The sequence below is a fragment of the Delphinus delphis genome, chromosome 16 (genome assembly GCF_949987515.2).
Source record: "Delphinus delphis chromosome 16, mDelDel1.2, whole genome shotgun sequence".
NCBI classification, from domain to species: Eukaryota; Metazoa; Chordata; class Mammalia; order Artiodactyla; family Delphinidae; genus Delphinus; species Delphinus delphis.
The window spans coordinates 11,550,660-11,578,596 of record NC_082698.1 but is presented as its reverse complement, the minus strand read 5'-3'; the positions used below and the strand labels follow the sequence as shown (position 1 = coordinate 11,578,596).

At 39.5% G+C, this 27,937-nt stretch overlaps 1 protein-coding gene across 7 annotated transcripts; it reads right to left on the bottom strand.

Moving 5' to 3' along the window:
- Positions 1 to 56: 56 nt before the first annotated feature.
- On the bottom strand, positions 57 to 21,768 carry TIAL1 (TIA1 cytotoxic granule associated RNA binding protein like 1). Of its 7 annotated transcripts, none has more exons than XM_060033969.1 (12): positions 21,254 to 21,752; positions 13,512 to 13,608; positions 7,568 to 7,717; positions 7,274 to 7,328; positions 7,029 to 7,116; positions 5,064 to 5,139; positions 3,024 to 3,132; positions 2,268 to 2,363; positions 2,077 to 2,161; positions 1,749 to 1,872; positions 1,272 to 1,411; positions 57 to 434 (listed from the first exon to the last, which is right to left on the bottom strand). In XM_060033969.1, the coding sequence occupies exons 1-12, from the start codon at positions 21,283 to 21,285 to the stop codon at positions 308 to 310; spliced, it is 1,179 nt and encodes a 392-aa protein (XP_059889952.1). In that variant the 5' UTR covers positions 21,286 to 21,752; the 3' UTR covers positions 57 to 307. The 7 variants fall into 7 exon arrangements, with proteins under 7 accessions (XP_059889952.1, XP_059889953.1, XP_059889955.1 ...); XM_060033970.1 differs by having other exon boundaries at positions 7,568 to 7,666; XM_060033972.1 differs by lacking the exon at positions 21,254 to 21,752 and adding an exon at positions 19,091 to 19,108.
- Positions 21,769 to 27,937: the final 6,169 nt, after the last annotated feature.

Below are 27,937 nucleotides of genomic sequence, written 5' to 3'. Positions count from 1 at the left end.
TAAGAATCAAAATGTATTACCCATTTCTCCTATTATATCAAAATTTGTAGTCAGAATTGTCTTAATTGACTTTATTGTAGTTTTTGTACACAAAGAAAAATCATGTTCATATCCATCATGAACAAAAACTTAAAAAGGCAGAACTAGAAGACATGTGTCCTTCACCAAAGCAAAGCTGTGCTAAAGGTTCCAAACATTTCAATTTTTAAAATAAATATTTTCATTTTCCGATGTCTACTTTCATGTCTTCAGAGTGTCACAAGGAAATTGAAGCTATCATGAATTACATTTTGTTTAGAGTCCCAGCTCACTGTGTTTGGTAACTGGCCATGCCATATCCAGCCTGGTTGGGAGGAGGTATTACAGGGGGAGGGGCTTGTCCTTGGGGAGGCTGAGCACCAAATCCACCCATCCAAGCAGCTGAAGGTGATTGACTTGGAAGAAAAAAAAAAAAAATCTTCAGCAAATGCAAAGAAAAAATTATCTATACAGTTATACAAAAGTCAAGCAGAGTCTAATCATAAACAAGAAATCAACATACTTAAAACAGAGAGCAAAGAAATAAATCATATATATCCATATATGCAAAATATATATTCCAATATTAGTCTTAAATTTTTGCTAAGATAACATATGACTTCTCTGAAAAGTATCTCAAAACTGATTTTTTAAAAATGACAAATGATTAAACTCATCATCTACCCACCATATATTTGCACACATGGTATATCAATTTATAAACAATTTTAAAAACACAAGTTTACTTTGTAAACAGGAGGAAGAACTGGTGAAAACAAAGGTTTGGGCTGGCTAGAAAAAGCACAAGGGACCAATGCAATCTATCAATAAATGAAAAAAAGCGAGCTACTTTATATTAGATAAATTTCAGAGACTTCTCACACAAGCCAACAGGCATAAATCATTAAATTGCTGAACATATCCAGACAAAGATCTTTTCCATGAAAAAATAAACAAGTAGATAAAACAGTGTATTAGAAATGTAAATCAAATTCTACCAACTGCTCATAGAGATAGGAGGACACATCACATGTTACCCCAAACTCCCTTTCCACCTAGATAATAAAAAGCAAATTTTTAGCATTATAATTCATTTTTCGTAAGGTTTCTACAATGCTTATAAATGCCACATAGTTAATGCCACATAGTTCAATGTATTTAGCTTAAATAGATTCTCCCTAGGAAAACACACTTTTTAATTCCTTTTGTCAGAACTATGTGTTTCTATACTGGAAAAACTCAAAACAACTTACTCTACTCCAAATCCTTGTTGATTCCATGGTTGCCCATATACTCCATAAGGTGGTACTTGCCACCCATTTGCCATATACTGTCCATACTGTTGTGGGTTTCCATAAACTTGGCTCCACTGGCCCCACTGACTATAGTCAACCTAGGAAAAAGCAAATTACTGTTTTAGGGAACAAGTAAGAAACACAGTATTTGAAGAAAGTGGGAGACAAGGAAGAGAAAAACTAAGCACCCTTATGTGAATAGGACTCTGTTATTTATCATTGTCTAAGTTTATTGGGGTGGTGACACCTGTGAAAAGAAAGTATTAAGATTCAGTTAATACCGCAAAATAATCACTTTTGAAATAGCATTAATAAAATCAACTGAAAGCAGCTATATGCTTTACTTTTTTGTTTGCTTTCTTTTACAATTTCTAAAGCTTTTATGTAGATATGTAAGAAGGAGACCTTAAAAAGTGCTATGAAAAATTGGATTACCTGTTGGAAGTTTTTAGTCATATCAGGAGATTCTTTACCCCAATAGCATTTAACAACATGTCCTTCAATTGTAGTACCATTCACCGAAACAATGGCATGGGCCGCACTTTCATGGGTAGAAAATCTAAGAGAAGATGAGAATGAAGTTTTTTGTTTTTTATTTTTTTAAGTACTTAGTAAGTAATACAGAAACTCCTTAATTTATAAGTATCAACTTGGTATTTTCCTAAAGTACATCATGTAGGAGTTTAAAGTTCTACATTGCAAAGAAGTACTAAAATAACAAACTCTGATACCTGAGGGGATCAAACGTAAGGTAGGATTTTACCTGACAAATGAATAGCCCTTCTCTGGAAAAACTCTGATTTCCATAATTTGCCCAAATGGTGAGAATGTCTGTCTCATAAGCTGATCTGAAAAACAAACATACAAATAGAATATTTAAGGTTCATGTTATCATGAAATTGCTAATAATGATGAAGCTCCAGAGAAGGGGATTAGAAAAACCAGACACTGTACCTGTTAACCCAGAAGCAATTCCTCCACAGTACACAGTACAATTTTTTGGGCTTGACTGGTTTACTACATCTTCAAATCTCAACTGCTTAGTGTTATCTATATGCAGAAAGAAAACAAAAATGTTGATGGGGCTTCCCTGGTGACGCAGCGGTTAAGAATCTGCCTGCCAATGCAGGGGACATGGGTTCGAGCCCTGGTCTGGGAAGATCCCACATGCCGCGGAGCAACTAAGCCCATGAGCCACAACTACTGAGCCTGCGATCTATAGAGCCCAGGAGCCACAACTACTGAGCCCGCGTGCCACAACTACTGAAGCCCACACGCCTAGAGCCCGTGCTCTGCAACAAGAGAAGCCACCGCAGTGAGAAGCCCGCGCACCACAACGAAGAGTAGCCCCCACTCGCTGCGACTAGAGAAAGCCCGCGCGCAGCAACGAAGACCCAACGCAGCCAAAAAAAAAAAAAGTTGATGGTTATACAGCATTATAAAACTGATTACCATATACTATTAAGGTATGCCTCATTGTGGGGAGAAATAGAATTTTTTCTCCTTGACACTATGATCTGACCTATAAAATCACCTGGTTCACAGCTCCAAATATACTTGCATCAAAGCCCAGTTATTTTCCCACAATTATACTGAAGATAAAATGAGTCTTGAAATGCTAATAAAATTTCAATGTTAAGAAATTAAGACTAAACTAATACATGATTTTGTGAAGTATCCATAAAAACATATAAAGGAGACATATCTTACTTTCTTGTGTACTTTTAGGTGCAGGTGGTTTACGTGTGGCCCAATTGGTTCTGATTTGACGACCACCCAACCACTGACCTCCCATATGCACAATTGCATTTTCTGCATCCTACGGAGAAAAAGAAAAAAAACAGCAATTACAAACACAGAAAAGAGTGGTTCATAAGACTCATTAAGATGAAATAAAACATTGGCACTTCTGGATCCAATAAATCTTATCAGTAAGTGACTCATTAAAGCAATATTTATTTATAGATTTTAAAATACCAGGATAGGGACTTCCCTGGTGGTCCAGTACCTAAAACTCCACGCTCCCAATGCAAGGGGCCCAGGTTCAATCTCGGGTCAGGGAACTAGATCCCACATGCCGCAACTAAGAGTTCGCACGCTACAACTAAAGATCCTGCATGCTGCAACGAAGATCGAAGATCCCGCGTGCAGCAACTAAGACCCAGTGCAGCCAAATAAATAAATTAAAGTATTTTACAAAAAAAAACCCAGGATAGCATTTAATCATCAAGGGAAATTATAATTCAAACATAAAAGGAGAAAATTACAATCCCACGGATCACCAAAAAAAAGGACAAAATTGTTTTCAAATATCTTAATTTTATGGTTGATTTGTAATATGACTTTTACTGAAGTATCTAAAAACTCTTTGATACTATGGTCTAAATACCACCTAACCCCCCCAATCTACATTCTAATAACAATGGACTATGACACAAGATTTAAAACTTAAGACGGAAGACTTCTGCATTATGATTTAGAATGCTGTAAAATTGAGTTCTACAATAAACTGAGTAAGGTATGGAACTCATGCCCCCTACAGTGGAAGTGAGGAGTTGTAACCACTGGACTGCCAGGGAATTCCCCAAAAATGAATTTAGGAAGTAATGTGAATTTGCAATGAATCTAAGCAAAAAAAGGATACAACTCCTGCCCTTTATCTTACTGCTTCAATAAAATGTAAATAATTTAAGTTGTTGAAACTGTTCCAAAACATTAATACCAAAGCCCATTTTATTATCTGATGTTACAGTTAATGCAAATGCTTAGATATTTGGTACCTCGTTCTTAAATACATGCAAAAATCAAGACGAATTGCTTAAAATTTCATTTACATAATTTGCTGTAGTCATTGACGTCCCAGCTACAAAAATATGGATAATAATTAAAAAGTTAAGGGACTTCCCTGGTGGTCCAGTGGTTAAGAATCCGCCTTCCAACGCAGGGGATGTGGGTTCAATCCCTGGTCGGGGAACTAAGATCCCACATGCTGCGGGGCAACTAAGCCCACGCACCACAACTAGAGAGCCCGCGTGCCCCAGGTACAGAGCCCACGTGGTGCACTACAACTGGAGAGAAGCCCATGCGCCACAACTAGAGAGAAGCCCACAGGCCACAACTAGAGAAGCCTGCATGCTGCAACAAAAGATCCTGCACGCCGCAACTAAGACCCAACGCAGCCATACATACATACATAAATAAATAAAAGCATTTTAAGAAAGTTAAAATTGAGATTTTCATGGTTAAGACAAATATAATTTTTAAAAACATTTATTTATTTTATTATTTATTTGGTTATGCCGGGTCTTAGTTGCGGCAGGTGAGCTCCTTAGTTGCGGCATGCGAATCCTGAGTTGCAGCATGCATGTGGAATCTAGTTCCCTGACCAGGGATTGAACCCAAGCCCCCTGTGTTGGGAATGCAGAGTCTTAACCACTGTGCCACCAGGGAAGTCCCAAGACAAATATAATGTAACTTCCCTTCAAATTCTGAGATTAGCTCATTTGTCCTAGTTGTGAGTTTTACTTCTAACACATCTTACCCTTACCAAGTCACAAATGCAAGCGTCAACATACTTCATTATAATCAGCCTATTTTTCCCAGTTATTTCCAAGCTTATGAAAAAAAAAGAATGAACTACACCTTATTATTAAAACAAAATTACACAATAGTTGTTTGTAGTCAACATCCAAAAATATTCATTAATAACTAAATTTTGCATTAAATTCAAATTGAGTTGAAAGAACATACCAGTTTATTATAAAAAGATACAAAGCCATAGCCTTTGGATTTTCCAGTTGCCATGTCTTTAACTACTCGGGCATCCCTGTGAAAAGAAGCACAGCTAAATGAGGGAAGTAAAAGTCATCCTCAAAATAAAAACTAAAAGGAACCACACACACTGTATTGTGAGCATTTTTTTAAATAAAATTCCAGTTAGCCCTAATTAACTACAGCCATTCCTGAACTCTCCCTAACGCTTCTTTACCTGTTAGAAAAAAGCAGTAGGACAAAAACATGTAATAAACATGCAACCTAATCAAACAGCCTGTGCTTTCTAAACTAAATGCTCAAATTTGAAGATTAATAGGAACAATAGTTTCCTTTTCTAATATTCTATTCGCTAGTGTCCTCTAAGGTTTACTGGTTCTATAAATTACTGTAACAATGCTAACTACTTTACCATGCAATCTCTAAATAGTTAAATGTCTTCTGCCTAGTGATACAAAATATATGAAATATTAAAAAATTGAAAAAGAGGAAAAAATAGGAATTAAAAAGGCATACATGGCCTGTTAACAGATTTCTTTATTTTTCTTGGTCAATTCTCTACCATCATTTTGGAGTTTGGGCAGCTGTAAATTTTGAAAAATTGACATTTTCAGAAATTTAAGAAAGGAGAATAAAAAACTAACAACAATGCTAAGCACACCAGTACGAAAACAACAAATTTACACAGAAATTTTAGTGAGTAAGTTAAAATGATTGGAAATATAGAACTCCACTGAATATAGAATGTTAAAATGTAAATACTAAAATATGTATATATAAATAATGTATAATAAGAATAAATAGAAATGAGAAAAAAATCTACAACTGAGTTCCAGTGTGCACAGTTCCTTGCAGTTAGCCTTCAAGATCCTGTCCATTCTTATGAGCAATTCTGCAAAATAACCAGAATGCTATTACTTTTAATTGTGACTTGGACTTTAGAAAAACTGCAGGTCTCAGGTATAAATATAGATTGAAAAACAGCAACCTGTATTATTTTTTATACTGATTTTTAAAACAGTACTACTTACCACTCTAGATTAAAAAGCAAAGTAAATATCAAAATAGAAAATTAAGAATTAAATCTATCAAATAAATTAAATCTATAGAACAACAAATTGCAGAGAGAAATACTGTTGTTCTTAGGTGAAACGTATTTTTGTAAAGTAGTACTAAAACGTTTAACTTCAATCTATAGGAAATAAATACATAAAATAAAGTGATTTTAAGCAGATAGATAAATTGTGATAAACATTTTATAGAACTTTTAACACTTTAAATTTTCCAATATATTTGATCAAGTAACATACAGCAAAATCTGAGCACCAACTTTGTTTAAAAAAAAAAGAAAATCAAACCACAATTGGGCCCTACCCTAGCAGAATCAAATACCACTAACAGAAATATCTACTAATTAATCCCACATTTATGGCTCAGACATTGAAACATTTTACTACTATAATAATGCTACTTTTCAGCTAAAATATCAAAACACATTTATCATTATAATTAAACATGTACATTTCCAATTTCACAATATATCCAAGGATTTACCTACTTTCCCCATTTATAAATTCCTCCTATAAAAGTTTAATACACAGTATGAATCATTTATTTTTGGTTAACCCATATCTTTAACCACCAAAGTTTGAAAACACTTGACAAAAAGCTGGACTTTATAATAAGTTTTACCACCCAAACATCTGCTTTAAAGATAACAAACAGAATCACTTAATTTTTAACATGTTATACACAGGATTAGATGAAAACAAGACCCCAAAACACTGAAATGACATTAACATTTTCAACAACATCTACTAATCAAAAAAACAAAACAAACAAAAATCACACTAACTAGGGAAAGAAAATCTTAATTCTGATACAAGTTAATCATGTACAATTTTGCCTATCACTACTGAATATAGTATTGATTATGATACTTACGATATTTTACCAAAGGGGGCAAATGCTGATTTGATATCTTCTGTTGTAATTTCTGGACTCAAATCCCCAACAAACACGTGGAAATGATCTGAAATCAAAGCATTTGGTAATCAAATACTTAAGAAGTCAGGTACTAAACCTTTTTTAGGCAACACTAAAGGAAGAAAAAAACCTATTTGAGCTGGTAATGCTGCCAAGGATAATTTCAGAACTCTTCCACAGTAAAATGCAGCAGGAGTACTTACTGGAAGTATCTTTTTTCTGGCTACTTGGTGTTGTTGCCCAGTTTACTTTGACCTCCTAAAAATAAAGATTATATTTAATAAAATTATTAGGCATGTCATTATGAATCACAACACTTACCACTTATTAAATCATTTTATCAAGCAGGATTATTTTGGTAAAAGCACTAGGCTGAATAAAGCAAAACCATCACTTGGCAGAGCTGAACATTTGTTAAAAACTTGCTAAGAAAGAATACAAACTAATTTGACATGCAAATATATATACTCATAAGATGCCATCATTTATTATCTTACCTTTCCCAAAATTTTTCTCCCATTCATAGCAGCTAATGCAGCAGCTGCATCTCTGTGTTCATAAAATTCCACAAAGCAATATGGGTCATTGCTTGTATGCTGCAAAACAGAAAATCCAACAGAAGAGTTGACCCTTCTGCTATCGGGTTGCTGAGAAGAAAATCCAGGAAAAAACATTACTGATAGCTAGGCATGTACGAGGTGAGATTGCATAAGCTTATGAAAGCCTAACACTTTAAAAATAAGATTTACACCTATACCTGACTTTGCACCTCAGAATACTGTTGTACTCAAACAGAACTACAAAGCAGTACAGAATCATGACTACCAGCATTAAATCAAAGTACAGAGTTCTGGTGAAGTATGTTAAATATAAAACAGAAGTTTATATTAGACCAAACAAAACCTCAAGTTCAGATTTGAGAGATAAGGACCACTCCTTACCACTGCTCTTCTCTCCCAACATTATTTTCAAAGGGATGAATTCTATTTATGCATCATAATCCTTCATAAACTGTATCCCATGACTATAAAAAAAATACAGAAATGAACCAACTTTACAAACTTTACTCCTGATCGAAACTAGGATTAGTACTATTGATACATATAATAAGACGAGATTATGTATTTCTTTTCTGTACAAAGAAGGAATAAGAATGAAAAAAGAAAAATTTCAGATTTATAACCAGCTGTTGAAATGAAATCCCTACCTTTCAAAATCTTCTGAAGCTCTGGAGATTCTATACACTTTGAATTTGGTCTTCCAAAGACCAGAAAAATATACTAGTGATTAAGAAAAGATTTTCTGAAAATGTGTCTGAATAAAATATTCCACAACAAAGCTAAAATTTTATATCACAAAACACCAATATAAGAGAGTGAATACCTAAAGAGTGGATATAAGTATATGTATAACTGATTCACCTTCCTGTACACCTGAAACTAACACAACATTGTAAATCAACAATACTCCAATAAAAATTTAAAAAAAAAGTGAGTACCTAATATGACACCAATGAATATAAAACACCAATATAAGATGAGAAAGTACCTAAGATATAACAACTGTAACACCTATGAACCAAAATGGAAATGAATTTTATAAGACTGCAACCTATATTGAACAGCTATACAGTTGTACAAATATATTTTTTACATAAGGTTAAAAATATCACTATTCAATGTAAAATATCTAAAAATAATGTTTAAAATGTGGAATTCCAGTTGCACTTACAAGGGATTAAAAATACCAGATAAAATAAAGCTCTTTTCAACAACCACTGTTTTTCATTCCAGGGAAGTTTTAGCAGAAAAATCCAAAATAAGACGTCTAAAACAATAGTGGTGAAGCAACCAGAAGGCATTTCCTTGAGGGGGAAAAAAGCGTAATCATTAATACTGACAAGAAAACTACTACGGGCTCTCATACAAAAATCCTATTGTTGTAGCCACGTGAATGCTGTTCTCAGGAGGCAGAGAAAGGAAATAGGGAAAAGACTCCAAACATTCCTTTTGTAGAAGAGTTAACGTTTACCAGTAACACTCACTGAAGAAAAGGTTTAAAGGTAAATATGAAGCTAACACTGTGCTAGTCAACTTTTCCTTGTACTCCTACCTCTTCTGCCCTGATGGTCTCTAAGGAAAACACTGTTAACCACAGCAAAACATACAGGAGTCCAATTGTAGAACTATGATAACAACGGGCTTTAGTAAACTAGTCTACTCATGCATACTGACTTCAAATTTATCTAACTAGTAGTAGGCCAGATCCCATTCAATGTATGTACATACACGTACACACACACACACACACACACACACACACACACACATATTCACATCACACTGCATTTCATCTCATTTAAGACACCATTTTTGGTCACTGTCAGAGATGTTAAAATTTTTTAACATTTGCCTTAGAATTGATAATATACATTTATTATAGTATACAGGGAAAGCTAGAATCTACGATAAACAGTATCTAAAGTAAAACATCATAAAACTAAGGGGAGGAAAGGGATTTCTCATACCCTAAAATGAAATTTATGAAAGGAAACGAATAGTCTGTACTAGAGTTCATGAGTTCATGCCCTTTGAAAGTTTCCCATTTACACCACCACCAAGTGACACTCTGAAATCAACTGTGTCCTTACCACGGTGTTGTCACCAATTTTTGTTGGATGACATAAATGTCAAGACAAAGAAATATGAAATTTTACAACTATTTACAAGTTCAAATATAGGAGTTGTAGAATACAGATAAATTATGAAAGTTCACTTCAAACTCCTCTACCCCTTCATATGGCTGGCTGTGCACACAGGTTTTAAAAAATATATGTATCAAATGTTTCTCAAAAATTTTCTAGCGACTCTCCACTTTCTCACATTTCATTCTTTCCTAAACCCACTCCAGTCAGTTTCCAACCCAACCATGGAAAGGAAACTTCATGTTGAGCTCACCAATGACCTCCCTGCCATCTCTGTGATCCCTTTTCTGTCCTCACCTTGACTTTCAAGCAGAATTCAAAACTGTTGACAACTCTCCTCCTCTTCTAAATATTCTCCTGTAGATTCCACCATACTCTCTTGGTTTTCCTGTTTCTTCACTGGAGGATCTTTCAGAAAGTATTTCTTCCTCCTTAACTCAAACTATAAATGTCACTTAAGTGTTGAGATGCTCCAGGGCTCGAACCTAGGCCCCCTCTACTCTCTTCTCTCTCAGCGCTCTCTCTAGATCTAGGAGCTAGATCTTATCCAGTCCCATGGCTTCAAATTATCACTGTAAGCTAGTATCATCAACACTGGTTTCTCTAGAGTTCCAAAACAGTTTATCCAACTGCCTACATATGACGTCCATTTATATGTCTAATGCACATCTTAAAATTAACATTGCCAAAACAGAGCTCGATTCCCACCACTCCCCACCCCCAATCAATCCTGTGTCTCCCTCAGTCATGCCATGCCCATTTTAGCAAATAGCATTAACATACACACAGCTGCAAACAAGAATCTAAGGGGTCTTTCTTGATGTCTTCCTTTATGTCCCACGGCCAATCCAGTCCTACTGATTCTACCTCCAAAATGTATCCCAAACTTATCTACCTCTATTTCTATGGCTATGACTCTAAAGAACATCATCTCCTACCTAGGCTAGTGAAATAAACACAGCTGGTTTCCCTCTCCTTCCACTCTTGCCCCCTACAATCCATTCTCCATATAATAATCATTTTCCGGGCTTCCCTGGTGGCACAGTGATTGAGAGTCCGCCTGCCAATGCAGGGGACGTGGGTTCGTGCCCCGGTCCGGGAAAATCCCACATGCCACGGAGCGGATGGGCCCGTGAGCCATGGCCGCTGAGCCTGTTCGTCTGGAGCCCGTGCTCCGCAATGGGAGAGGCCACAGCAGTGAGAGGCCCGCGTACCACCAAAAAAAAAAAAAATCATTTTCCAAATAAAGTAACATTAAAAATGCAAATAAGGGGCTCCCCTGGTGGCGCAGTGGTTGAGAGTCCGCCTGCCGATGCAGGGGACATGGGTTGGTGCCCTGGTCCGGGAGGATCCCACATGCCGCGGAGCAGCTGGGCCCGTAAGCCATGGCCGCTGAGCCTGCGCTCCACAACGGGAGAGGCCACAACAGTGAGAGGCCCACGTACTGCCAAAAAAAAAAAAAGCAAATAAGAATACTTCATCAGGACGACTTCCCTGGCGAAGTGGTTAAGAACCCGCCTGCCAATGCAAGGGACATGGGTTCGAGCCCTGCTCCAGGAAGACTCCACATGCCGCACAGCAACTAAGTCCGTGCGCTACAACTACTGATCCTGCGCTCCAGAGCCTGCGAGCCACAACTACTGAAGCCCGCGCGCCTAGAGCCCGTGCCCCGAAACAAGAGAAGCCACCGCAATGAGAAGCCCACACACCGCGAAGAAGAGTAGCCCCCACTCGCCGCAACTAGAGAAAGCCTGCATGCAGCAATGAAGACCCAATGCAGCCAAAAACAAACAAACAAATAAATTAATAAAAAAGAATACTTCATCGCCCTACTTAAAATCCCCACTGCAGAGTAAAATCCAAACACTGTGTCATGGCTCATACTGCCCTATGTGATTCCAAACCCTGCCTGCCTACTCTATTACACTCATTTCCCACCATTCACCAGGTTCCAGCCACCCTGGTCTTTGGTTCCACAAATGCACCAAGCTCATTACCAACACAAGGCCTTTGTATGGGCTGTTCCCTCTGCCTCCAGCTCTTAATGTAGATGGCACCATCTTGTTATTCCTATCTCAGCTCAAAGAGGTGATTTCTGATAGTAGTCATTATCATGTTGGTCCCATACCAAACATCCATAGTCTAAAAAAGACTCATTTGATCTTTTAGAATTTGGTTGAGTCAACTGCCCACTGATTACAGATTTCTAGATCACAGATCATAACCAAAAAGCCTCAACATTCAATTATGCAACTTCAGTTCCCATCTCCTTAAGAACCTACATTATTACTTTCACAATACAGATGCCAATTGCAGCAAGACGTCATCCCTCACCACCTAGCCTATACAGCACCAACATTGCAATCACCATCACAGAACTGTTATATTCTCTTAAAAGCTCTTACTCCTATCCAGAATTATCTTGTTTACTTATTATTTACAATACTCCCACTAACATGTAAACTCTTGTGAACCTCACTGGTCTAGCTCTGCATTATATCCCCAATGCTTTGAACAGTGCCTAGTACAAAGTAAATTTTTGATTAATTAAAGAAAGAATGAATAAATAATCAAAGACAGGAAGGAAAGAAGAGATAATATACCAGAAAAGAGTGATAATTATCCTTATCAGTTAAGAATGAAGATCAAAAGGCCACTTTGCTTTACATATTTCTAATAGTTCCCCTCCGTCTCAGAATATAACACAAACTCCTTAGCACAGCTCTGGCCCCTGCTGAACACTCCTGCCTCATCTCCTGGCATCTCCTAAGACTAATCCCTTTCGAAACTCCAACCACATTATGGTTTCTATCTTTCCTTCTATCTCACAAGCACTCCCGCTCTCTGTCTACCAGGCTTGATCAACATTCTTCTCTCTACCTGGATTCCCTTCTTTCTCAAATTCCTGTCTAGCCAGTTTCCATTACTATCCTTTTCGGTTTCAGCCTAGACACTGAATCCTCCCCTGACTGAAGACTGTACGGACCTACAAGCTCCTATAGCACTTGAAACTATCAACTTCCACACTATTTATTATCCTATATCATTAATGCCTATTATTTCCTCTGTCTCCCTCATAGACTGGAAAATTCTATCGCGCCAGGAACCGTTTTATTCACCACTGTATCCCTAGCACTTACCATGGTATCTGGTACATACTAAATAGTTGAAAAAGCAAAGTGTTAATAAATAAACTGAAAACCGAGTCATTGGGCACTGCTCCAGAGTCTTAACCAGGAAAGTATAAAAAGTAAGATTTTTTTGAAAAAAAGGAAAACAAATTATCCTAACAATTTAAATTCCTATCTACATAAAGTTGTTCAGTCAGCATTTACTAAAATTGCTGAAGATGCTTGTGTGGCACTATGCTCATAATAACCTAATGTTCTTCTACACACACCAATTCTTATTGGAAATATATGAAATATAACATTCTTATTGGAAATATAACCTAGTTTTTCAACATTCTGAGATAAGCTCTAACAACTTTACATAAGCAGAATCACTTGAAGATAACTACATCATGAAGGACCCTTTGAAAATAACAGCACAGAAACTCTGTCCTCTCAGATAAACTCCATTCTAAACCTAGTTTGTCAGTCAAATCAAATAAGTCAACACAACATGAATCTATCCATCTAGTAACTTGAAACTTAAAATGATACTAATCAACTCATGTATCTCAAAATGTTAAACATTATGCTAATTGTCAGCACAGGGAACTGGGAAGATCTTACCTCTGTTATCATTTTACAGCTTTTACAGGGTCCAATCTGACTGAATAACTGAAGAATAAGAACTTCTGTCACATCTCTGGAGAGGTTACCTACGTATCTGTACAGAAAGAAAGAAAAAAATCAGCTATTTCCCTTCAGCTCTAGCTCTAAAGCATTATCATCTACTCATCATCTTTTATTTCATTTTAACTTCCTCTGTCTTCAGTAAAATTTTTCCAATTAAGCCTGATCCTTTGAGTGTAAGATTAACTCTCATTTAGGAAAGCAATAATTATTCTTAGGTCACTAAAATATCACTTCAAAAGACTCTATTAAAAACAAATCAGGGGCTTCCCTGATGGCGCGGTGGTTGAGAGTCCGCCTGCTGATGCAGGGGACACGGGTTCGTGCCCCGGTCCGGGAAGATCCCACATGCCGCGGAGCGGCTGGGCCCATGAGCCATGGCCGCTGAGCCTGTGCGTCCGGAGCCTGTGCTCCACAGCGGGAGAGGCCCATGTACGGCCAAAAAAAAAAAGAAAAACCAAAACAATATGACCTTGCTTCCCACCCAAAGCATATTATTCTGTACCTATGTATCATTTTCTCATCTTATTTGTTAGAATAAAAATTTAAATCAGTCTCAAGATAACTATAATTTTTAGATATGAAACACAATTCAAAATAATGTATAACACACACACATAATACCACAAATACTGATTCATTAAAACACCTGATCATAGAAGGATATCAGACACAAGGTGAGTTTACCTTAGACCCCCAACCAAAGCAATTACATGAACAAAGAAGAGAATTAAAGTTATAGCAAAACACAAAGATTGAAGGATTTTGTTCTTTCTACTTTGCTAATAAGATTGTTATCGATGGTAGGTCTTCATAGTTTTGTTTTAGGAGAGCAGGGTAAAATAAAATTCACACTCAAAAATGCATCAGAATCAACCAAATACATCTTAATGTAGATAACAAAGCAAATATAAAGATTTCTCTAGAAATTCAGAGAAAATTTAAGACAAATCCAGGTATACTTTTCTCCTCTGCGGTACGCGGGCCTCTCACTGTTGTGGCGTCTCCCGTTGCGGAGCACAGGCTCCAGACGCGCAGGCTCAGTGGCCATGGCTCACGGGCCCAGCGGCTCCGCGGCATGCGGGATCCCCCCAGACCGGGGCACGAACCCGTGTCCCCTGCATCAGCAGGAGGACTCTCAACCACTGCGCCACCGGGGAAGCCCCCAGGTATACTTTTGACTATAACATATCTAAAGATTTTTTTAAAAATTACAAATTGAATGTATGTATTTTGTATAAGAAACTTAAAATACACATAAGTTTAAAAGAAAAGAACACCACCACCCAGAGGTGACCATCTTGTATCATGGATCTTTTTTCTCTTTCTTTTCTTTTTTATTGGAGTATAATTGCTTTAAAATGTGTTAGTTTCTGCTGGACAGTGAAGTGAATCAGCTCTATGTATACATATATCCCCTCCCTCTCCCCCATCCCACCCATCTAGGTCTTCACAGAGCTCGGAGCTGAGCTCCCTGTGCTATATAGCAGGTTCCCACTAGCTATCCATTTTACACACGGTAGTGTATTTATGTCAAACCGAATCTCCCAATTCATCCCACCCTCCGCTCCCCCCCACCCTGTCCAAACAACCGTTCTCTATGCCTACCTTTCTATTCCTGCCCTGCAAATAGCTTCATCTGTACCGCTTTTCTAGATTCCACACGTATGTGTTAATATACAGTATTTGTTTTTCTCTTTCTGACTTTCTTCACTCTGTATGACAGACTCTAGGTCCATCCACATCTCTACAAATGACCCAATTTCATTTCTTTTTATGGCTAATATTCCATTATATATATGTACCACATCTTCTTTACCATGGATCTATCTTAATTTAGCTTAATAAACTTTAAGTCTTTCTCGCACTCAGCATATAGTTCCTAAAACTCACATCAGTTATGATCCTCATAAACCAACAACATTTATAAAATTTAACATATTTTCTTCTGGAAAGTAAAAGGACATAAGTTTTATTTTCCTAACTATAATACCTAACATCTGGAAACAATGTACTGAGACCAATATAAGCCTTGTATCTACAGTTGCCATAGTTTAAGACAGGATACTCTGAAAGGGAAAAATAAGACTAAGAAAGGTAAGGTTAAGTGTTAAAAAGAAAAAAAAATTTGATTAAGAATGAATAGCAATTTTCTTTTCACCTAAGAATTTCACTGCAATGGGTGCCAATAACTTTAACACGCTCTAAAAATGAAACACAAGTCCAATGTTACTTAAATGGAAGACTAAACCAGTGACAAACTGGTTTAGGTCCACTATGCCACCTTTTTGTTATATTTAAAGTAGAGCAGACCCATCAGTAGGCTGTGCAGTGACATACTTTTCCCAGCAGTAGTGAAAGGTTATAGGCTTCTGAGCTAGCCAGACAATTGCCTATTTTTTTTTTTAACTCATAGGGGTTTGTGAACCTGTATCCATGGAATTTCTTTTTGTACAAAGTAGACCTATCTGTAAAGAAAATGAACAGTGACCTTGGTCTCTGAAGTGTTAACACTCAACTAACCTAAAATGCTAATAGTTAGCTCATTTCTAAGAGAATAGGAGTGGATAAAACTGATTTTCACATATCAAAGCTAACTAGCAACAAAGTTAAAATTATCACTTGAATGTAACAAACGGTAAATGATTTAAATAATTTTAATCTGTATGACTGTTTAATGATTTTTCCAGGAAAAAACTGCACGGGCATTAACTACCTTACATACCTAACAGTCACAAAGCTGTTACTGTTTCACAGGATTTTTATTCCAAGTCAACCAATTTCTAATCAACTACAGATTCTGAAGAATTTCTAGAGGCACATTTAGATATATTAATTTATATTTCAAGCACTGATAACAAAGAGCAAAAGGTTAACGCAAGTTTAGAATGTCATGAAATACTTAGAGAAAAAGTTTAGTTTTAAGGTTTCCTACTTTTCAAATATCTCCACTAAAAGTTCAGTTGGTAAAGTAGCAAACTCCAAAAACTAATATAAGAATGGCCTTCCAGGGCCTTCCCTGGTGGCGCAGTGGTTGAGAGTCCGCCTGCCGATGCAGGGGACGCGGGTTCGTGCCCCGGTCCGGGATGATCCCACATGCCGCGGAGCGGCTGGGCCCGTGATCCATGGCCGCTGAGCCTGCGCGTCCGGAGCCTGTGCTCCGCAACAGGAGAGGCCACAACAGTGAGAGGCCCGCGTACCGCAAAATAAATAAATAATAAAATAAAAATAAAAATGGCCTTCCATAACAACATGTAGAACATCTTAATTTGCCAGGATAAAAAGGAGATAATTTGCCATATAATTTCACCTAAATTATACAGAAACCTGAGACTGCCTTTTCCTTTACTCAGAGTTCTGTAATTCATTCACCTACATTTGCCTTCATCCATCATAACACTTAATACAGAAACATTTTACAGCTTTTAAAATACTATACAGCTTAAGTACCTTTACGTTATCATAAAATTATCTGTCCCAAAATAAATACTAACAAAAATATTCAACTCTTGACCTGGTAAAAACATCATCTCTTGGTAGCATATAGAAATATTTACTTTTTCTTTCTAAATCATCTACACTTCACTTTCTTTCTGCTTTGGTTATAAAATCGTCAACATATTCTAAAGTTCCAAGGGTTTAAATATAAAATTTCTACTTGAAGAACACATACAAAATAACAGAAAAAGACAAATGGCTCAAATTATTGTAGTGAGATCAATCCAAAGAGTAAACACTTAGGAAATTCCAAAACGATTTTTAACTCAAGGGGGGAAAAAAAGCAAACCTTAGGTCTATTTTGTCTTCTAAGAACAGGAACTGTAGGAACTAATGCATTAAAAATGGAAAATTATGTCTTTATCCCTAAAGTCAGGGTTAAAATCAAATTTGAGACTAGAACTTGGCAGTTTCACAGCAGGCAAAAGTTCACATTGCCAAACTACTTCCTATGTACAACCAGGCAGAATTTTAAGTTAAGAACATCATGCCTTTCAGAAGACTAATCACACTTTTCAATACTGAATGTGCTCTCACTCTGAGAAGATTAGCCCTACGAAGGCTGAAATTACCAGCACTTTTACACAAGACACTATGGCTAAGTAATATTTTTACTTTTGTTCTTGAAAATTCCTATATAAGAGGAGATTTTGCAACAATATCCTTCAATGGGCCTCTAATGTGCTGATCAATTTGTCGATATTTCATTTTAGGAAGGAGGCAGGGTGGAGGAAAGGTGCAGGAGGTACAAGTGAACTGACCAACTATATAAGGAATATCAACACACATACACATACATTTTAAAGAAACAGAAAATATGATTAAATTGTATGAGAGGTTTAATTACAGCCACAATATAGCCAAATGTATGGTACAGCTAATCAATTTTATAATGGGATTTAACAGTATTTACTGCTATTGCCCTTAGATGTTCAGATTATACTCTAAATGAATGGCTTATTTCCTCCTTTTGACTGAGTCTCTATCGGGGGAAAAAACGGCCTTAAAGATGGCATTGCACTAACATGGTATAATTCCAGATCCACAATTCCTACTCATTTTGGTGCATCGAGTAGATGAAGAAAATAAAACTACAATAGAACACCATTACAATTTAATGTTGTGTAACAGATTCAGATATACCATGGATCAAATCACTGTACTCAAAGCTACACACAACACAAATCTGAAATGTGGGTCCCACAAGGTAGGTGTCAGGCAGTTCACTTCCAACACCAGTGTTATACAGCATGATCTCATTTGTTTTTTTAGATCCCAAGATACCCAATACATTTACCCCCCAATACAAAAAATGTTAAATGGGAGCAAAGAACATCAGAAAACAGACCTTCAAAGAAACTATATGACAAATTTTAGGCTCAACATCAAAGCAATTCTATATCACTTTAAATACCATCAAATAAATTAGTAATACTGTAGGTAATGAATATTTAAAGACCTACCTAGGCTATAAACACCATATTGTTTTCTGATGATAGAACCATATGTCTTAGCTTGTGTGTGTCTGCAGGAAAAAAACCTCACTAGTAACACACAGGCATATTAAGGAAACAGTTTAAGATAAGCTTTGTTAAGAGTACATTCTTTTAAAACATACCAGCCACTTGAAAGCCTAATCCAAAGATCACGATGTAAAATAAAAGAAGGATCTCCATAAATAAACAAAAAACCCTACTAGGTATCAACCTCTAAAGTCACCTTCAAAGTTTTTATCATGTTACCTGTATCTAAAAGAACCCTTTGAGAAATATGTAAAATGAACACTTTAAAAAATATGCATTTTTATTAAAATCTGACAAAAATCCAAATGTGAAACATTTGCTTTTATCTCAAAATTTTACATTTCAAATTTCAAAAAATATAAAAATCAACAGACCACACCACATATGACCATCATGTCTGCTTATATAATTTTAAATCAATCAGGACTTTTTTAAAAACGGACTTAATATTAATTTAATGAAAGGAAGTATAATCATTGTAAAATATTTGAGTACCTCTTATGTTCCAGGCAGTGAACTAAGTGCTGCAGGGTTAAGACCTAGGAAGATGTAGCAGTCCTTGTCTAAAAAAAAAAAAAAAAAAATCCTTCCCATGGAGAAGAGTGGGAGAAGGAAAAAGGAAGACAGAATAGTAAACATATACTGACATACAGGTACAACGAAGCTCAAGATGTTTCTTTACTTATATGTATACATGTCACATTTTTAGATAACTGTAAACATAGACAACTTAATTGTGTTTCTGAGAAAGAACAGGAGACTGGAGAAGGTAGAGGTAGGAAATAAGTGACAAAGAAGTTAGCTTATTAGTCTACGGTCTAAGATCTGATGGAGATGAGAAGGCAGACGCAAAGTGCTTGTATGAATTAAAGGTACTGCAATAGCATTTTGTTTAGCATGACAAAACAGGAATTCTTCATAAGGAACAGATAGATACAGTTAATGAGAAATATGCCTTGAGGATTTACCAATTATTCAGTAACTATTATGATGCGATGACATTTCAGATTTTTAAATACTATGTAACTTTTATCGTTGTTAAATACATGCTTGCTAGGCCTAAATCCAGCTTTCCCAGATGCTTCCATCAAAGAACACATTGCTAACTAAATACCAAGTCTTGGCTTCAACAGATGTTAGAGGACAAATTTCAAGTTTGTCCCAATCCTCTCTTTTCTGGGAAAAGAGAGCAGAAATGGAAGACAGCACAAAACATAAATATTGATACAAAACTTCCTACTAAGCAGACTTCCCATTCAAGCATTTGATGTACTTAAGTTGACCTCAAATTCTCAAAAGGGATAGCAGATACTTTAGTGAGACATTAGAGAAGTAGGAATAAAAAAGTGTAAGCCCCCCCCCACCAGCCAAAAAAACAAACTTGTATTAATGTTGAACATAGACATCTACCTTCTTTACGGAGCAAACTTTCTTTGGTAGGACTAGAGATGAGAAACTAGTCTAACTGCCTAAGTACCCATTCACCTTCATCTGTTCCCCAAAAAGTAATTTCCCCATCAGATAGCAGAGCCAAGTGAACTATGATCGTATCAATACCAGGCAGAGGCAAGAGAAAACAAAGCAGCGACCTGACTGACTCCTTGCACTCGAGGCAGGTGTGCTGAGCTTCGAGAGGCTAGGAAGACCCAAGGTGCCCAACTTAAACATTTAATTAGAAATTACACTTTAAAAAATGCAGGAAAAAAGAAAGGACTGCCACACTATTTGGAACGGAATGCAAACGCTGAGTCATCACTCTTCATTAGGAAGGAAAGGAAACTCGAATAAGCGATTCAAAGACGAAATTCATTCATTACACTGGGCTTCAGAGTAAAGAGCAACAGCAAGATAGAAGAAAAAGTGCTCAAAAGACACATCGAATAGCTGATAAAAACATCATTTTATCCAACTCTGAAGGTCTCGATCCACAGATTAGGAGAGGGTAACACCACTGTAACAACTGGTTGTCAGTTTAGCGCAGGTAGCGCTCAAAGTAAACTTCTTCATCCAAGAAGGGAAAGATGCTCCGGCGGCAAGAGGGATCCCTTTTGCACTTTAAAAGTAGCGGGCGCTAGGCAAAGTGTTTCTGACAGCGTGGGCGGGGGCACGTGGGGCAGAAAGACAGTAGGGGCTTGAGTGGTGTTAGAATGTCCGTCTTCCTCGGAGAGCTCAACTTGGGATAAGAGCAGGGAGCGACTGGGGACTTGGAGGGCGTGAGTGCTAATTCCTCGCGGCCCGCAGGGGATGTGGCTGCGGTCCCACCCCCAGTCCCACCCCCACCAGGCCCAGCCCCCGTGGGGGACCGGCAGCTCCCGGCCCGGCCCAGGGCCCCCGGAGCAGAGGAGTAGCAGGAGCTCTCCCGGGCCTGACAGGCTCTGGCGTGCAGAAACCCGGCTTAGGAGGAGGTTGCAAAGAAGGGCGCGAGAGAAAAAGGTCGAAATAAGCCCCGGACCCCAGGAAGTGACTGTGTTTGGGGGAAGGGAGAGCTTCCTTTCTAAGGAAAAAGGGACAGATGAGGAATGCACTTCGCGTCCGCGCCACCGCGGCCAGGGAGCCGCCAAGAGTCCCGCCTTCGGCCCCGCTCTCCTGCTCCCTCCCACAGCGTCCCGCGGTGCCCGGGCCTCTCGGCGCCTGGCACCCCTCGTCTCGGGTACTCACAGAGTCCGGGGCTGCCCGTCGTCTTCCATCATGGTGGGTGCGACGGAGCGATCCCGGGACAAGGGGGAGGGCAGGGCCGGGGAGGGGAGGGGGTGGGGAGGAAGGGGAGGGGGGCTACGGGCACCGGCTGGGGACAGAGGAAAACGCACCGAACCCCGCTCTCGGGCTCTCTCCCCCCAGCCCGCTCCGGACACTGCGCTCCAACCAGGAGGAGCAGGAGGAGGAGGAGGATGAACAAAATGGCCGCCGCCACCAGCCAGGCAGGAAACGGGGCACAGCGCAGGCGCGGCCCGCCAGGTCACCGCTCAGGCCAGCCGCGACAGCCTGCAAAAGGGACAACTGAGTGAGGAGGAAAACAGGCCGCTGAGGAAACCCTGTGCCGGGTCACGACGGATCACGTCGTGGCTGTGCGCCGGCTGGTCGGCGAAGCCCGGCCAGCTCAAGAAGAGATAGAGTAAAAAGAGAACCGCCAGGAAGCTGAAGTCTCTGGGAATTGTGGTCCTGGAAATGAGAGAGGGAAGCACTTCCCCAGAGGGCTTCTGGGAACTGCAGTCCAAAGAAGGCGGCCGGCGCCCGCGGCGCGCTGGGACGCGAAGAAGAGAATTCTGGGGAGTGTAGTCGTACGTGAAACGTGTGGCGACCCGGAAGCCGGCGTGCTGGGAGGGGAGGGGAAGAATAAAAGCGACGTTAAAAGGCGGGGAAACGAAGCGAGAAAGACTGCTGTCCGGGAGGTAGACTACGACTCCCAGAGTGCCTCGCGCTGGGGGCTGTCCTAGGGCTGCTCCAGGCATTTTAAGGCTCTTCTGTTGGCTCAGCCCGAGCTGCTGCTCCGCCTCCGTCCAGCCCGAGAGCGGTTTCTTCAACTGCGGCTGAGGCAGTGCTTTGGCTCCGCGTGGTGTCTGAGCCTTCAGGCCCTTGCGGCCCTCCTGTATTCATCAAAACGGCCGGCCCACGGTCATCAACCGCCGCCCCGCGCGAAGGGCGGAGGGCCTGGGGTGGATCTCAGGCCCTCGCTGAGCTGCAGGCTGCGCTCGCCGGGGCTCTTCCCGCTTTCCCTACGGCCGGCAGCGTCCTGTGGGCGCGTTTTCCCGCAAATAGGTATTCTAGCCTGGGTAGGCGGCTTGTAGATTGCTTTACAAGTTTCAAAGGTTTCCCCATCCGTTAACTCATAGGATAAGGACGTAAGAAGGACAGCCCTCAATTCAAATGACTCTTCGAGTCAGTGCACAGGGGGTGATAATGCCCTCCTACCCCCTTATTTAGTTCTTAGAGAGGAAGTCTTTGGGCAGAGATGTGCACAGACTTAAGGTTATGTTTACAGACATCCATCATATGGACGGGGAACGAAGTCTTGTTCGAACGTGTGGGAAACCATGTTCAAACTGGCTACGTAACACTAGAATTTGCTTTGTCGCCCGCAGCAGTTCACGGTATGCTTCCATCCTCACCGCACCTCCCTCTCTAAGCATCTTTAGGAGAACGTGATTGAGTTCGTACCTGCTCTTGTAGCCTAGTGAAGGGTAATGGTGAAGAAAGATTTTTCAGCCTGTTGCCGGAGCTTGAGGGTCCCAGTTAAACAGTGCCTTGAGAGTTGGTTTTACAAACACTACCAGTGAATCCTAATCCTGTAAGGGGAGTGAACCGTGCAAGAAAAGCGTTGTAAAGTCAATATGAGGAGGAGGGGGGATTTCGCTCTGGGAGGCTTCATAGAGACCGTGAGGAGAGAGTTGAGCCCCATGAATCAATAGGAACAGCAAAAGGGCACAGAGGCCAGGACCCATGGCTAAAATGTATGGGTTTGGGGGAGGGAGGTGTGGGGGAAGACATGGAGTAGGGATATTGAGAGCTAAGTTAGAGAAAGCGAGCAGGGGCTTTATAGAACCGTGTTGTTAAGGATTGGTACCAGGCTGAGGAGTTTGAGCTTTATCTTCCAGTCAATGAGGAGCTATTCAAGGGTTTTATTTTTTTAACCGGACCTGGGTATAGAACTGTATTTATCATAATCCAATTCATCATTGATCCATGCCTGGCCCACTGTATTAATTTCCTATTGTTGCTGTAACAAACTTAGTGGCTTAAAACAACAGGAATGCATTATCTTAGTGTTCTGGAGGTCAGAAGTCCGAAATCAGTTTCACTGGACTAAAACCAAGGTGTTGGCCAGGCTGGTTTCTTCTGAAGTCTAGGGGAGAATGGTTTTCTTGCCTTTTCCAGCTTTTAGAAGCTGTCTGCATTCCTTTGCTTTTGGACCCTTTATCTTCAAAAACAGCAGCATAGCGTCCTCTTTCCTCTGACCTCTGACTGCCTCTCTCCTTACCTCTCTTTCTGACTGATCATCCTTCCTCCCTCTTTGACTTACAAGGACCCATTGTGATTTCATAGGGCCACGATAATCTCCCCACTTTAAGACCCTTAAACACATTAGCAAAATCCCTTTTGCCATAACATAGTAAATTCACTGGGTCTGAGGATTAGGACATAGACATCGGTGGTGGGTCATTATTCAGCCTACTTTTAAAAATGTAATAATAACTGAGCCCTCCACCCTAAAAAAAAGTTATTAGGGCATCAATTTGCATCTAACTCTTCGGTTTGCCTCACACACACACTAACCCATCCTCCTGCCTCCCCTCACCTGGGTTAACCATCGTCCTGAATCCTGAATTTACCATTTCTTGTTTTCCTTTTTACAAAATTTTATTTTATATATATATATACATATATATATTTCCAAAAAGTGTGTGTGTATACACATGTATTCTTGAATTGTTTTTAAAGATGTTATAAAAAAGAATATGCCTATTAGAATGGCTAGAATGCCAAACACTGACACCACCAAATGCTGGTGAGGATGTAAAGCAACAGGTACTCTCATTCAATGCTGGTGGGTGTGCAAAGTGACACAACCACTTTGGAAGACATTTTGGCAATTTCTTACAAAGCTAAACATAGCTCCTAGGTATCTCAATGAGTTGAAACCTTATGTCCGCACAAAAACCTGCACGTAAATGTTTACAGCAGGTTTATTTGTAATTGTCAAAACTTGGAAGCAACCAAGATGTCTTTCAATAAGTGAATGGGACAACTATAGTACATCCAGACAATGGAGTGTTATTCGGTGACAGAAAGAAATGAGCTATCAAGCCACAGAAAGACATGGAGGAAAAGCCAGTCAGAAAAGGCTACATACTGTATGATTCCAACTGTGTGACGTGCTGGGAAAGGCAAAAAATATGGAGATGGTAAAAAGATGAATGGTTGCGGGAGATGGGGATGATAGGTGGAGCACAGGGCATTTTTAGTGGTGAAACTATTCTGTGTGGTACTGTAATGATGGATCCCATAGAACGTACAGCACAAAGTATGGACTTCGGTTAATAATAATCTGTCAACATTGGTCCATCGTTTGCAACAAACGTACCCATAAATGCAACATAGTAATAATAGGGGAAACTATATGCTGGTAGAGAGAGGATGTATTGGAACTTTGCACTTTCTTCACAATTTTTCTGTAAACTTAAAAACTGCTCTAAAAATAAAGTCCATTACAATGGGAAAAAAACAATGCCTTTGTATCCTTTTGGACTTTTTTCACCCACTGTAACATGGGAAGAGTCAGCCATATTTTATGTATTTAGTTCATTTATTTTCACTATTGTATGATATTCCAGTGTGTGAATGTGGCACATTTTGTCTGATTTCTCGTTAATGGACATCTGGGTTGCTTCCAGGTTTTTACTGTTGTGAGCAGTGCTACTATGACTATTCTTATACTCCCCTGTTATAGATGTACAAGGGCTTTCTTTTGTTTATTCGAGTCTATACCTAAAAGTAAAATTGTTGAGTCACGGGGTATGTGAGTATTCAATTTTAGAAGATAATGTCAAAAATGTCAAACATTTTTTCCAAAGTGGATACATGGATTTGTACTCCCATTAGCATTATGTAGGAGGGCTAATGAGTGGATCCACAACCTCTTCAACACTTGTGTTTGTCAGACTTTTTACATTTTTATCTGTCGAAGTGGTAGCTCAGTGTGGTCTTAATTTGCATTTACCTAATCAATAAGATCGAGTGTCTCTTCATATTTAATAGCCATATGTGTTTCCTCTTCTGAAAAATGCCTATTGATATATTTTGCCTATTTTTCTATTGGGTTAAATGTGCTTTTTTTCATTGATTTTAAGGAATTCTTTTTTTAAAAATCAATTTATTTATTTATTGGCTGTGTTGGGTCATCGTTGCTGCACGCGGGCTTTCTCTGGTTGCGGTGAGTGGGGGCTACTCTTCGTTGCAGTGCACGGGCTTCTCACTGCGGTGGCTTCTCTTGTTGTGGAGCACCGGCTCTAGGCGTGTGGGCTTCAGTAGTTGTGGCACGCGGGCTTCAGTAGTTGCGGCACGTGGGCTCAGTAGTTGTGGCTCGTGGGTTCTAGAGCGCAGGCCCAGTAGTTGTAGTGCATGGGCTTAGTTGCTCCGCGGCATGTGGGATCTTCCCGGACCAGGGCTCGAACCCGTGTCCCCTGCATTGGCAGGCGGATTCTTAACCACTGCGCCACCAGGGAAGTCCCTTAAGGAATTCGTGATGCTAATCCTTTCGCAGTTATGTATATTGCAGATATCTTCTCCCAGTTTACAACCTCTCGCTCTCTTTAAATGTCTTTAATGAACAAAAGTGCTTAATTAATTAATTAATTATTTGGCCGCACCGTGTGGCTTGCAGGATCTTAGTTCCCGGACCAGGGGAGAACCCGCGCCCTTGGCAGTGAAAGTGCAGAGTCCTAACCACCAGACCATCAGGGAATTCCCAAAGGTGCTTAATTTTAAAGTGGTCAAATTTATTTGGTGTGTGTGTGTGTGTGTGTGTGTGTGTGTGTGTCTTGTTTAAGAAATATTTCCCTACCTCGAGGTCTAAATTATAGACTCTGAAAGATACTCATCCATAGAGTCTACTAAAAGTTTTTAAACTTAGTATTTGAAATTTAAGTCATTAATCTACCTGGAGTTAAATTTTATACAAATGTAGGGTAGGGATCCAATTTCATATTTTTCCATGTGGATAATCATTATTTTAAAATTCCATTCATTGAACAGCTCCACACGACCTTTCCCAGTGGATCTGACATGCTCCTTATGTCATCGTGTAATTTGGGTCCTCTAAGAAGGTAACAAGATGGAATTAGATGTGCAAGAGATGCATTGAGGGGAAACTCTTGTGAAGGATGAGAGAATGGGAATAGGCAAGAGTCCCACCATACAGGTTGGACACTTATAAAAAGAGAAGGGAGGAAGGAGGATAGCCTAGGAATTGCCTTCAACTTGTTGCAGCTGTAAGAAAGGCTTGGCTAGGCCATTGGGGACCCTCAGAGAAAAGTTTGCCTCTTAGAGGAGACCCATGTCAGACAGAAATGGCCCATCTCCTGTACCCCCGCTGTCTCAGTCACTGGCTGAAAGCAGCCTTGGGAGAGAGCATGGTCTCTACGTGAATGCTACAGTGGATATAAAGTTGCTGTCTTCTAACCTGGGCAAGCCCTGGAGGCTGTCCACTAACTATGCTCCTTGCCTCGCTGAGTCAGGAAATACAGGAAGAAGAACAGGTTTTAGGGAAAGTTAGTTTGGTTTTGCACTTGCTGATTGCGCGTGTTCTTAAAGCTGCCCAACGTTCAAATGGATATGGTGGTCTAGAGCTCATGTAGGGACCAAGACTGGCTACGGGAGTAATTAATCTGTAGGTATAACTGAAGTCTTAGGTGAGAGAAAGTGTCACCTGGGGAGGGTATGGAAGGTAGGAGGGCTGAGAATATGAGAGGACACTAACACATAAGGAGAAATCAGAGGAAGAGGAAGGAAGAGGAACTATACCTTAAAAATTGATAAGGAACAATCAAAAGGAAAGGCTACTACCCAAAACCCATTAGGATGGCTACTATCGAAAACGCCAAAAAACAAAACATAACAACTGTTGGTGAGGATGTGGAGAGATTGGAACCCTTGAGCACTGTCGATGGGAATGTAAAATGGTGCAGCCACTGTGGAAAACAGTATGGCAGTTCCTCAAAATTAAAAAGAGAAATAGCATATGCTCCAGCGATTCCACTTTTGAGTGTATACCATAAGGAGTTGAAAGCAGGATCTCAAAGAGAAACAGTACACCCATGTGGATAGCAGCATTGTTCACAATAGCAAAAGGTGGAGGCAACCCAAGTGTCCATTGATGGATGGATAAACAAAATGTGGTATATACACGCAATGGAATATTATTCAGCTTTAAAGAGGAAGGAAATTCCAACACATGCTACAACATGGATGAACCTTGAAGACATTCTGCTAAGTGGAATAAGCCAGTCCCAAAGGACAAATATTGTATGGTTCCACTTATATGAGGTACCTAGCATAGTCAAATTCAGAGAGAAAGGAAGTAGAAGGGTGGCAGCTGGGGGCTGCGGGAGGGAGGGATGGGGAGCTAGTATTTGATGGGCAGAGTTTCCGTTTGGGATGATGAAAAAGCTCTGGTGATAGATGGTGCTGATGGTCGCACAATATGAATGCACTTAATGCCACTGAACAGTACACTTAAAAACGGTTAAGATGGTAAGTTTTGTTATGTATATTTTACCGCAATCTTTTAAAAAGACTCAGAGAGATTTCTTCAAGAAGATGAAATGTAATGAGTACCTAATTTGCTTG